The following is a 14,261-nucleotide window of genomic DNA, read 5'->3' as shown; positions in this document are numbered from 1 at the left end:
CTGCACGTTCGCCCTGTAGCCTGAGTCAGACTTCGCCTTCGGTCACGTGACTGCTCGTCCGACTCGTTGGCTGAATTGTCAGCGTACTGGCCTTCGGTTCAGAGGGCCCGGGTTCGATTCACGGCCGAGTCGGGGATTTTAACCTTAATTGGTTAATTCCATTGGCCCGGGGGCTGGGTGTTTGTACTGTTCCCAACATCCCTGCAACTCACACTCCACACATAACACTATCCTCCACCACAATAACACGCAGTTACTTACACATGGCAGATGCCGCCCATCCTCATCGGAGGGTCTGCCTTACAAGGACTGCACTCGGCTAGAAATTGCCACACGAAATTATTATTATTATTATTATTATTATTATTATTATTATTATTATTATTATTATTATTATTACGTGACTGCTCGAGCTTGCTTCGAACAGGCTCGAACCTCGGCGCGTATCGGGTATGCTCGATCCCGCTCGAACATGGGTATCGTTTGCCCATCATAGGGTAGCAATGTGGGCTGGCGACTGCCACTTACTCGTTTTACGCTCCCGCAAAGAAACTTAACTCCGCACATACAGTTACTGATAATGAAAAAAAGAAAACGAGATCTAAAATCTGGTTCCGATAAGGTTGTCATATTTATTTTCAATCTAAATCCAGTACTAGTACAGAAGAAAGTAAAATACTTTATGTGCTTAAAACTTCCTGTTAACTGCAAGTCTATTGTATGGGTTTTTAAAACACAGGCATCCTAAAACTTATTCCTGAATCGGTGGTTTTTAATATGAAGCTCGGTTGAAATATATTCTATGGGAGTGAACTCATGGTTGTAAGATGGAACACAGGACTCACCTGTACCTCCTTCAGCTTGGTACGGCGGGCTGTGTGTAGCACCCATAGCAAGTAGAGCAACATAATGAGCGCCGGCGCAATGAAGCCCGCCAACATAGCGTTCTGTTGTACGCACGCATGGTACAGCCCTATTAATGACGTGGCAATGATAACTCCAACCACAACGTATTGGCCCGTCCGCCGCCGCTCTTCCTGAAAGAGAGGGGAAGAGAAAAAATATGTAAGATATTGTGGTTAGCACAACATGGTAGGCCTATATTGATAGCCTAATACTCCTTGGTGCATTTTCCTCGTACAGTAAAATGAATAATACTCTATGATGAAACTTCTTTTTAAATTCTCTAATAAGATCTGGCAACTTCTACAAAGTTTACATGTACCCAGCATTTAATTTATATTCAATAACTGCACAATACGTCCTGTGCCATCTCCATATGGGCCATGAAGATACCTGGAGGGTCAGAAAGTAAATGCTTCCACCAAACGTAACCACCGCAATAGGAGCACGCACAATCACCTTTGCTCACTTTCTTTGCAGGCTGAGTGAATTCCAGAGCTACGTAACTCACCAGAAGTGGAAAACTTGTTTCTAAATTTGCCTACTTCCTGACAAGGAATCAAACCCAAGAAACATTGCACGTCTTTACCGCCTCGAACACGTAACCTCCATAATAATACGTCCTAACTGATATTAATATTAAATAATGTCATTGGTTTTACGTCCCACTAACTACTTTAACGGTTCTCGGAGACGCCGAGGTCCCGGAATTTCGTCCCACAGGAGTTCTTTTACGGATCGGTAAATCTACTGACACGACGATGTTGTGTTTGAGCACCTCCAAATTCAACCGATCTGAGCCAGGATCGAACCTGCCAACTTTGGCTCCGAAAGCCAGCACCTTTAACGGTCTGAACCACTCAACCCGGCATATAAGTTAAAGTTCTTTAACTCAATAATAGTTATGTGGCCATAACGAAGTTCAGTAAGTTTGTATTATAATCCTATTATTGACATTTTTGCTGCTGTTACCTGAAACATTTTACCGAGCGGAGTGGCCGTGCGGATTAACGCTGTACGACTACTGAGCCAAGCTCTTCGTTCAGGAGATGCGCGTGTTCGAACTCCAACGTCGGTTGTCCTGAGAAAGGGTCTTTATGGTTTCCTATTTTCACTTCCGGGCAAATGCCGGGATAGATCCTATTCATAGACCAATGTCGATTCCTTCCATCTCCTTAGAAAATTTTCATTCACTATCATTAATTTCATCTTCATTAGCTATATAAATGAGGTTGACGTCAGGATGGGCATCGGGCCGTATAAATTAATCTTACCCCATCCCGACACCGTATCAAGAAACGGGACTAAAGCGTAGACATACAGACATACGTACATACATACCCTGAAAAAATTCGTATCAAAACTTTTGAAATACATTTCTCTAATTTACTACCAGTTGCACTTTCTTCCTTTAGACGAAGTCTTTTATGTATGTATGTATGTATGTATGTATGTATGTATGTATGTATGTATGTATGTATGTATGTATGTATGTATGTATTGCACCCATAAGCGAATTTACGTAATTAATTTACAAATTTAAAAGTTGAATATTTCGCATATCGAATACTACAGTAGGCTGTGAGAGCTAGCAGTCACAAAGGAACTTTCTGGCGCCAGTCAGTCGGCAAGGAAAATCCTCGAAACTCTTCTTAGAGCACGAGCAACTTGTAAACCGCCCTGAGTACTGCATCCAATAAATTTTATGGTACCGCCTAGGAGTGACAACTTTCTACTTGGTTCTCACGAGAAAATCACTCGTTGAGGCCTGACCTACTTAGAAGGACAAAGAGACAACGATAATACCCACCAACCCTAGGGAGAAAATGGAAGCATCCACGCTACGAAGAGCGCGAAATTCTCAGCCAATCACAAAATTCCAAATTTGAATGTCCTGTCATAGCGGGAATCTACAGTCAGTATTTCGCTATTTGAAGCCCGGAGTAGTGGTGAAAAACAGTGTCCTGACTTCCTAATAATATTTGAAAATTTATCAGTGCGAAGGTGTGGTCAATTATTGGCTAATTAATAAAATTTTAACTTCACACGGAAGAGTAGTATCGCCCAGGAAATGAACTGTCATGGCGGGAAGGAGCCATTCGCTGGAAGAAAATAACGCCGTTGACGCGCGCCGTCGTGTGGATTATCCTGTGATCGTTTCCCACGGCGCAATATAACAAGTAAGTCAGACCGAAATTAGGAAGATTTTGTACATAATTTTTGAAGCTTTAACCTACGGATGTATGATAAAGCGCTCCCAAGTGCTAGATCACTACGCCACATCCCTTCCACAGAACTATTTTCAAGGTGGGGGAGAACTCATTACATAACCAGCGAGCAGGGTGGTGAATCTTCAGAGTGTGACGGTGTGACTGTGTGTTTCACTGTGTATCCTGTGTTCGTGGGTTAGTTGAATTTTCAGTGTGTTTAGAGTGTGTGTCAGCTAATTCAGTTAGTCAGCTTTGAACTTTACTTTTGTCTGGTAAGAAAGCGATCAGAGACACTTGTTGGCATCCGAGTGAGCCATGTATTTTACTTGGGAGAGTAACATTTCAGAAATAAACACTTTAACAAACTTTACTTTACGTTGAATTTATGCAGAGGTAACAGGCAATAGCTACACTTTCAACACTTGGCTTAAATGAACTCACATTACGAAACGAGAGGGACAAGTCCATGTTTCAGCGTAGCTGCATAAAACCTCTCTAATCCACGTGTAGTTTGACATTTGTTGGAAGCTATTTTATTCTTCATTTCTGGAGGACGATCAGCATAAATTTCTCCGTATCATTGGAAACTGTACTTTAGCTTGTTTTTACCACTTACAATAAACTGTTTTGGCAAGCGAGATGTTTGCGGGGAGAAACTAGTTAAAGCAGACAGGGAGGAGAATGACTTTTCTTTAATGAAGGCCGCAGTGTTAAAGACCTTGAGCAAACTGTTATGTTCCGAAGAGGTGAATAACCGGCAAGCCACTAGGTAAACAAAAACTGAGAGAGGGTGTGAAGACCAGCAGGTGATTTTCAGGCAGGTAGCAGAGAGGAAACTTTCGACTTCACGTCAGGAGTCTATGCAGTGCTATCGTCTAATCTTCACTGGAGTGCGAGAAAATGCGAGTGTTTATGTTAATGTAAGCGTGTGTAACGCCATGATAAAAATGTATCAAGTTTGCGAGTGTGAAAATTTGGAATACCACATCAGTTTCAAGATGGAATTCTAATTCACCATGACGGAGCCCGGAGGGTGATCCAACATGCCTCCATCACCCAGGTATGAGCATCAATAAAATAATGTAAATAAATACGTAGGACCGTGCCTAATCGATGATCAAATGTAGCTTAGACTGTTAGGTAGGATTGTAAATAATTCACATTTTAATAATCATCATAATAATAATGATAATAATAATAATAATAATAATAATGTTGCACTTTCAGCTAGGGTTATTTGCGCACTTCCTTCATGTAGATGTGTTTGCGTATTGTTATGGATTATTCTGTAGTATGTCACTTTGACAGTTTAGGATGCTATATTATTAGATCTCACTGAGTGTAATGCCGATTTTTTTTCAAGAATATAATAATAATAATCATCATGTTATTATATCGTTGGTTTTGAGCGACATTTCTGTTGGAGTTTTGATTTTGTAGACGCCGCCTTGTTGATTTTAATGCTTATTTGGAGATTTGCGCATTCAGCTTGTTTTATGTTGTGGAATCATCCTTCAGATGACCGTTTCCGGTAGTTCTTATCCCGTGTATTTTGCGACGATTTTTGTAGACGCGAGTATTTATTTCTGTGTAGTTGCGGTTACACATTCTTCTATAGCTGTGTTTTGAGGGGCAATCTCGTCATTTTAGTAAACAGTTAGTGACAGGAAGCCATTGATGAGTCAGCTCTGATATTTTGTGATATGTGAAGCAGAGAATGATCTAGAGATCGAGCTAAATGAATAATATCCCTGATGATCTACATTGATAATGGAAATGTGATATTTGGACCATGTCATGAACTGTCGTAAGAAATAGAAATGTGCACGACAGGTATTTCGCCCGCCGGATACGAGCGAGGCTGTATTATGAGGTACTACGTCGAGATTAATGATGAGTAAATAGAATTGAGAGATGAATAATTTAACCAAGAGTGTTAAATATGTTACGACATGGGTTATGATTGTAGGCAGAAGCCTGTATTTTTGTCTCAAATAATTCCAGGGAAAGTAGATGCTCGGCGAATATGCTAGCCGTAGTACATGTGAGCAGAGCGACGAATCAATGTGTATTTTGATAGTCATGTAGTGTCATGGATGACATGGAATAGCAGTAATTATTGTCCATAAAGGTTAAATAGTGTCATGGCCAGACATTTGTCGTCTGAGGTTAGAGATTGCCGTCAAATCCACAATTTTGCTACTCGTAGCGGGGTAAATTTTTTCTGTAGACTCCGACATTTTGCGCATTTCATCCTTATTAATTTTCAGTAGGCAGCGATGTTGGGATCTAGTTTTGTTTATTTGTTATTCTTTCTGAGTGTACCTTTTATTACCGTTTATTTGTAGGATGTGATCGTATGTGAATTATTTATATTTGATTTGGTGTAAATAGATAGGTGTAGTTAGGCTAGTTTTGATTTCTGTGTTTTCTTTGTTGGAGCAGTGTTTCTCCATTAGCAGGTCTAATTATGTAAATAAGATTTCATGTGTTAGGATAAGAGATCATCGATTAGGTCACAGTCAAAACCATAGTAGTGGTATGCTCATACCAGGCATTCAGTAATTACCAAACCTTTAAAATCCACTACATTTTAATTAGGAAATGAAGCGATCTTTAATAAACCAGTTGTATAATACCTGCCGCAATGAATGAGGTTAATAAGATGGGATCTGCCTCCATCTAGTGGTGGTACCACAAATAATGAGTTCATAATGAAATGCAGTCAGCGGCAAATTAAGTAAATTTTAATGTACAAGGATCGCTGTCATTTGAAATGTAAACATGAGGCACTTGGCCTAATCATTTGGATTATTTTTTATGAAGTCCAGGCTATCACAGTCATGCAAGTGAAGTTTAAATAATTAGATGGGTGGTTGTGACACTCAGGTTCATGTTTCAATAATTTCTTTTTGTTTAATCACGAGGTGTTTGAATAAGACAGTGGTTATGTGGTAAATGAAGTGTGATGTTCATGGCTGTTTTCTTTGAATTATTCCTTATTTGTTACACTTGGTTAGTGCAGTCCATGAGTATTTAAAAGCTGGGTGTTTCCCAACTAAGCCACATGTTTTAAAGACTTGATAAATACCTCTGAGTCAGTGTTGATTTGATGACGTAACTAATTACTTAATTAATTATTCAACTACTTTAATTAATTTTTAGTAACATTTCCAGGTATTTCAATTCAATATTTCAAATGAGATGGTGTTTTCTGACCAGAGTTTTGAATTTATTCACGTCATCGTCTTGAAGACAGTGTCAACATAGTCTGGAATATTTTAAATTTTGATCGACTTTCAGTCAGTTTTATTAGGCAGATATTTGAGTTATTGTAAGGCAGATCCTCAATCTATAATTTTCTTAGTCTCATTTATTTCACTTTGTTTACATTTTCACCAGTTTACTTTATTTTTTTGGCACTTTGCACTTTATCCAATAAATCAGTTTGTTATTTAAATTTTAATTCAGTCCTTGGGTACAGTCATTTATAGTTAGTTTACCCCAACTTTTCATTTCCTCACTCCCTGATCGACGGGTGGCCTATCTTCGGGGATATACGGACGGTCCGCGACTGAGGAAGAAGAGTCTACATGCAGCGGTGAGCATCATTTAAATGTCATTTATTACAGGAGCAGCCGGCGCACAGGAGAAGGAAGAAGTTCACCGCAGTTGGTGCCTTGAAAAGGGCACAGTATGTATGTAGGTAGGTAGGTAGGTAGGTAGGTAGGTAGGCAGGCAAGCAGGTAAATACCGTACGTTGAGTCATTGAGTCTTCAAACCTAAAGCTGGTTGAAATGACAATAAATTCTTCATCCGCTGGCATTAAAAGCCAATACGTCACTACATCTTGAGATCAATTTACTGAACAGATATTATGGAATGATTTCTTGGACATTCTTCTAACTAATTTTCGATAGACCTTATTTAGATAAACTTCAGTATCACCCACTGCATTCTGTCGACCTGTACCGTTTCGTAAAAATTCACAATTAGGACACTTCATTCCAAAGACTTCCTTGCACTAATGACAAGTACTGAACTTGATGTTAGGCCTGTATCACCAAATAATTTCTACCTACTGACCCAGTTAATAAGGAATTTCTACTCACGTAAAAGTCTTATACGATGAGAGCACAGTTTGCAAAACAAGATCCTGAATACTGGATTATACAAAAATCAGTGGATGCTACGTATAAGTAATCACAATTTCGGTCTCGTTTCCTGTGATAATATTGAGCAATTAGCTTCCGAATTGATTATCATGAACTCGGAGGTATTAATATTTTACTCACCAGACTTATGGAAAAACATTTCGGATGAAATTAATTTCGTCTGCAAAGCATCTGAGCATCAGAATTACACTTATTTCTTCATTTAATAGAATTACAAGGTACCAGAAAGATCAACAACACGACTAGACGGTTGATTCATGTTGACTGACAGTGTGCAATTGTCGTGACATTTCAGCCAGGTACTCGGTTTTGGTGTACGTTGAATGAACATCAATGCTATGTGCCTCCCCAGAAGAGGGAAACTGGTTTCTAAACTGTTTTACTTCATGATGAGGTATCGAACCCACGTCCTTTGGAGTGATCAGAGTACGCCTCTACCCCCTAGTCTCTGCAACTTCGGGCCATAAGCCCATTTAGGATTTTAAAAGCTTTTCTAGTGTTTCGCCTCCCAGCTATTTGTTCATGGCCGAACTTGTTAAACCATTTCTTTTTACGTTAAGGCCATTTAGAATGGGCACTCATTGCCCACGTTTATTTGAGAATGGTTTATGTACGAATGTCTAAAATATTGTTGACAAGAAATGACGGTAAACACATTATTTGAAGTTTGGCAGGCATAATTTTATAAGAAACTTGTGCCTCTGGGAAGCCGGGCTATATTAACTTTTGGAGCTCAAACTCCCAGACTATGTAAGTGAGTGGAGCACTAATGCTCCATTATATATTACCTTGCTGATAATTCTATCCAGTTCTTGTGCCTGGCACTTGGACTTATAGTCCATTGTGGTTATCAGATCTGACGAGCTCATTGTTATTCCATTTAACTGTTATTTGTTGTTCATTATTCAAATATCCTATCTATCAAATTTTAAACTAAAAAAAGAGAAGAAAGAATAAAATTGCAAAATTTAGTGTTTTAAATTATGCTCTGGTCATTTTCTTGTCCGCCCATTCACCCCTGCATCTTCCTACGCCTCTGCGTTCCACGAAATTCCCGTAACAATAGTAATAATGATGATGATAATAATAATAATAATAATAATAATAATAATAATAATGTTATCGGCTTTACGTCCCATTAATTCTAAAGCCCTCCATGGCCTGCACGGAGATGACTTTACTTTTATTTTATTTTTAATTTCTGTATGTTCAAGAACTCAGCCTCGGGAGGTCAACTGAGTAGAGGGGGTTCGATTCCCTCCTCAGCCATCCTGGAAGTGATTTTCCGTGGTTTCCCACTTCTCCTCCAGGCAAATGCCGACCGTGGAAGGTAAACAGATTATGAACGAACCAAAGGAACGATTGTTACATATGTATTACAATTTAATGAAAGAACGGCGTGATTATACAATTAAAATAATTTAGTATTTGAATATACACTTAACAAAGTAATAGACACTGCACAGACACATTTTTTAACAATAATTGCCTTTGGTTATACACCATTTAGACCAGCTGGTAGTGATAAGGATAGGGATGATGTTATGTCTTCTTACCATGAGACCAGTCATGGCATTGCTACAGGGTGGGAAGGCCATGGTAGAAAGGTTTGTATAGTTAGGTTGGTATCTTGTAGAAACTGAATCAGTGCTCTGTACATTTTGTTATCGTGGTCTTGAAGAATAATGTTGACATTTGTGGGGATTGGGATATGAAGTGACCGAAGCTGTGCGAATAACAGTGTGCGTTGTTGCTCATACCTGGAGCAAGAAAATATTATATGATTCAGATCCGCATCATCGAAATCGTTATGTGAGCAAACTTTCGAGGTAGCCATTCCGATGTGGAGGAGGTGGTGAGGGTAGCATCCGCGTCCAAGCCTAATCCTGATTATAGTTGTTGGATATCTCCATGCAATATTGTATTTCCAGAACCATTGTTTTTCCGGCATTGTTGTCTGCAGTGTTGCGTAATGTGCTCCTCGTTTGGTGGCTAGTCCTTGGCCATTCATCTTTCCGCAGGGCATAGGCTCTTCTTTTAACTAGTGGAATAAAATCAGTTTATGTAAGCTGTATCCCTTGAAACATGCCACTGATTATACTTCCTTTCGCGAGGTGATCTACAACTTCATTGTCGCTTATTCCACCGTGCCCTTTTATCCACAGAAAGTGTGTTCGACTCATGGATGTTTTAGCTTCTTGAATCTCTTGAAGTAGATAATAAATGTAATGGTTTGTGGTACTGTTTTGAGTTGGGTGTTGTAGTTTTTCCAAGAAACTTCTCGCGTCGGTGAGTATGAGTTCTTGTTGTTTCAGTCATCAGTCCATAGACTGGTTTAGTGCAGCTCTCCATGCCACCCTATCTTGTGCTAACATTTTCATTTCTACATAACTGCTGCATCCTACATTTGCTCTAATCTGATTTTCACATTCATACCTTGGTCTACCCCTACCGTTCTTACCACTAACTCTTTCCCCAAAAACCTACTGCACAAGTCCTGGGTGTCTTAAAATGTGTCCTATCATTCTATCACTTCTTCTCGTCAAATTTAGCCACAATGATCTCCTCTCACCAGTTCGATTCAGTATATTCTGAAATGGTAAGAGTGACCATATTTTACACCAGCAATGATGGGTAGAGTTTTGGCGGTATAAATAGATGTTACTGTAGGAAGTTTGAGTTGATTATATTCTTCCATGAATGAGCAATAAAATGCACACCCTGTTTCTTCAGAGGTTTTTGAGCCGTCGGTGTAAATCTGGTCGTAGTTGGACCAGGTATTGTTGACAAAATATGAAACTGCAATGTTGAGGGTTTTAAACTGCTGCATATATTCTGGAAGGTGTTAAACCGAAGGCTTCAGATGAGTAAAGTTATAGTCATATTGGAAGGTAATGTCATTTACAATTCAAAGGTATCCTTATTTTGTTTTCACTGTGGATGATGAGGAGCAAGGAAAGTCGGCGTAATTGGGACAATCGTCCGTCAGGAATGGCCTGTGTCAGGCTCTCCATTTAGCTCTGTAATGGGTGTTCTGATATGGAAGCAGTGCGAAGTATGAACCCCTAAGTTCTGAAGTTTGTCAATGAGGACCTCGATAAAAACGCTGCCATTGCCTCCAGAAATGTCAAGAAAAATTGCTGTAAGTTATCCTTTCTCCAAAAATATTCTCCCGATGTCAGTAGTTATGACGCTTAGATGATCGAGTGTGCTACGGGACTTTCTAAAATCGAATTGGGTTTTTGGCATCAATTTGTTATGCTCTAACCACCATTCTAGTCGTAGTTTTACGAGACGCTTGAAAGTTTTGAGCGATGCACGATGACAGTGCTATGACCCGATAAGACGCTGGATCGCTAGGGTCCTTTCTTGGCTTCAAAATGGGAACGACAATTTGTGTGATTCAATATTCTGGAAATGTTCCATTAACCCAAATTTTATTGAAGAGGTTCAGGAGCAACTTCTTTGCGTTCATTGGGAGATATGAGACCATGCTATAGTGTATATAGTCATAGCTAGGTGCTGTATTTGAAGACTTTCTTAAAAAACAGTCTCGAGTTCGTTCAGTGTGATCGGCGCCATCAGAATAATTTGTGTTTCACCGGTGCAAGCTAATGGTGTTATATGACATTGAGGGGTAGCAGTATGAGGATCAATGATTCGCAAATTCTTCCGTGCGCGAGTGGGATGTTCGAGGCAGTGGTGGTTTCTTTTTGAGTTTAGTTACCATGGTCCAAACTTTCGAGAGGGGAGTCTCCTTGGGAGAGTTTCACAAAATTCTTTCCAGATTGTTTCTTCCATTTTTTCAGAAACCGTTTTGTTCAGCATCTTGTTTCTTGAAGGCTATGAAATTGTCCCAGTAGGAGACCTCCTGTAAGTACTAAAGCAGAATTTTCACTTAGCTATCATTTTTAAACATTCAGGGTTCCACCAATGTACCGTGTACTCCCGAGGTTTGCAGATGTTTCTCCTCTTCGAGATTGCTATCGAAGCGGCTACATTTATGCGCTCAATGAAATGATTGTATTTGTCCAAGATATGAAGAGAGTAAGTGGAATAGTATCTAGCAGATTTTCTACAGTGCGGTTATAAGTTATCCAGTTCACTTCCTTCACGTTCCATTTTGTTGCACGATAATAAATGATAGGAATGACTGGGTTAGTGTGATTTATTTCAATGTAAAAATTTTTGGATCCCATGGTGTAAGGACGAACTCTTCAGATCAGTTCTGTAGAAATTGATGAAGAGCACAGCATAAGATCAATAGCTGATTAACGTTGTTCAGGAAGGGAAATTAAAGTTGGAGAGCTGTCATTTAATGTGAACACTTCCGAATCTTCTATGTATCTTAAGAGAGCTCTACCGCTTGCGTCCGTATATTCACAACCCCAGGTTGTATTAAGAGCGTTGAAGTCTTTGCACAATAAAATGAGTTCACTGAGCTGTGGCATGAGCGCATACCATTATCGTGAAATAATGATGTTCCTAGGTGGATAATATATTGATACTCTGTGTTCTATGGCTTGAAAACTTTCTACTTCACTGTGGTCGAATGGGGTAAATTGTTTTTTAATTATAATAGCAACTCAACCCCAACGATCTTCTTGGTCGTTACAGTATATTATATGGCCGGAAATCGATATATCTCTATCCGGGTGATAGTGGGTTTGAACCCCACTGTCGGCAGCCCTGAAGATGGTTTTCCGTGGTTTCCCATTTTCACACCAGTCAAAAGCTAGGACTGTACCTTAATTAAGGCCACGGCCGCTTCCTTCCCAGTCCTAGGCCTTTCCTATCCCATCGTCGCCATAAAACCTATCTGTGTCGGTGCGACGTAGAAACAAATAGCAAACAAAGAAAAATATATCTCTATCTTGTTTCAGCCATGTTAGAAAGTACAGCAATAGGGATGTTTCGTTGAGCGTTCTCATGGAGAAGAGAGGCTAGAGAGCGTATATTCCAATGAAAATTGTTTACCATTTTCTTATTTTTTAATACTTTGGTTGTTTAACGATTATTTTCTTTCTGCAAAAGTAAGTAACAATTGATGAAGAGGATCTAGTTGAATGTCACTAGAAGGCGACGTTCGGACTTCAGATATCATACGCACTATAAGGTGTGTTATTTGTCCAACTACAGTACTAGGGAAGAAGGCGATTGTGAGGGAGGCTGGATATTGTGGGGTTGGGGAGATATGGATTATGAATAATCGGTGTAATATAGAGATAATGAGTACTTGTTTCTACTTGGACTGACTGTTGCTGATAACCTGGTGGCATGGTATAACTGTTATTCGGCGTAGGATTCTGTTCAGCTGATTGTAAAGCCACTGTCGGATCGATATTGGATCTTGGTAGTTAGGTACTGTACCAGCCACTTGTGAATATGGTTGAGTCATGTATTGCCTGTTGTGCTTAGCGAATGTTTGTTTGGCTTCCTGTTGTTGTTTGTAAACATGGCAGGTCCCGTCCGTGGTGAGGTGCGGACTCGTGCAGCGTACACATTGCGGCTCGGTTGTGCTCGAGCATGACTTCATGGAGTTATGACCTCCGCACTTGCTGCAGCGCGTAGCACTACGACGTTGCAAGTGACGATGTCTGAATCGTAAACAATTTACACATACCAGAACTCGTGGAATTAATGGTTTTACAGAGCATCGTGAACCGAACAGTGCCACGTGAGGTAGAAACTACTGAGGTCGAAATGTTATTGAACATACTTGTATTGGTGTGCGTTCATTAGGATGTTCAGTATTGGGCCGCGTGAAGCGTTTCACTGTGACAATCGGAACGTCACACTGTATGAAGATTTTAATTTCCTCCTCGGTTAATGTTGTGTCGACATCTCTTATTACCCCTTGCTTATGTATCAGAAAATTGGGAATATACGACTCAAGGTTATTGGTTGTAAACATTTGGGATGTAACAAGAACGTTAACTGCATCACTTGTCTTGGTTTCTACTTTTATCCTATTACGTCCAGAAGGTATTATGTCAATCATATCACGTTTTGTAGGCCTGATTAATGGAATATAAAAATTTACCTATCGCCATAGGGTGGAATCTGCCTATGTTCCTGTTCAGGCTTTCGACTAACACGTAAAATGTTCCTTGATCCGTGCAACAATATCCATTAATTTTACTACAATCCTGTACTAGTAAACGACTGGTAGGAGCATCCGTTTGATTGACTGGATTTTGCAACTCGACAGGTAACTGACTTTGATGTGAGACATCGTTACTGGTGCTCAAGAACACAGACACATTGAATGAGTGAGACTGGCAGACTGACGAATGCGAGCGGCAAGTGGGTGAATCATACCTCAGTATCCATGACCTCAGCAAAAAATAGACCCCTGCTACCCTTCTTCAAACACAAGCTCACGGTGCTGCGGGTGCTTGTGTGGCGCTGTACGAATCGGTTAGTCGCAACGAACGACATTTTGTGTGTACTTCCGCTACGTATTTCTTCTTGAAAATTAAAGGAATCAAAGAAAATAATTATCTGATAAGACGACAGAATTTGTAGCCCACAATCTTTCAAAATATAATTCCTAGTTTCAGGTGGCAGAAATGGAATTCAAATGTAATGTATTCTTCACGATGTAGTGGGGGGAATGCAACTGCCCCACCCCCTCCTAATCTTCGCCACTGGTCTTGTTTGTTGATCATTCCATCAAACACCTGCAGTAAAGCATCAGATTGGGCTCCGCCTAATCTGAAAGTATCTGAAAGTATGCGTCTTATGTACTAACTAGCAAGATACCCGAGCTTCGCTACGGTGTTATACTGAAATTTATAATTGAATGCTTAACATTTCATATAATCGCCAAATTTCGCAATTTGACGGCAAAGTTCCTCCCATTTTTCAATCTTTATTTCCACCAATCGATTTAGTACTTCCGGGGCTAGCTCCAGGTATTCCGCCCGGTCAGTTGGGTCCCTAAATCTTCGCAATCTTTGCCTATAAGCAT

General features: G+C 39.9%; 1 protein-coding gene across 1 annotated transcript in view; it reads right to left on the bottom strand.

Annotated features, from left to right (window-relative positions):
* Positions 1–14,261, bottom strand: part of LOC136863203 (uncharacterized) — a 79,931-nt gene that overhangs the window by 19,734 nt on the left and 45,936 nt on the right. Inside the window, exon 2 of the mRNA XM_067139567.2 lies at positions 846–1,037. Within this exon, the coding sequence (XP_066995668.1) occupies positions 846–1,037 (192 nt within the window). The remainder of the gene's footprint in view (positions 1–845; positions 1,038–14,261) is intronic.

The sequence above is a fragment of the Anabrus simplex genome, chromosome 2 (assembly GCF_040414725.1).
Source record: "Anabrus simplex isolate iqAnaSimp1 chromosome 2, ASM4041472v1, whole genome shotgun sequence".
In the NCBI taxonomy this organism is placed as follows: Eukaryota; Metazoa; Arthropoda; class Insecta; order Orthoptera; family Tettigoniidae; genus Anabrus; species Anabrus simplex.
This window is presented reverse-complemented; position numbering and strand designations above follow the sequence as displayed.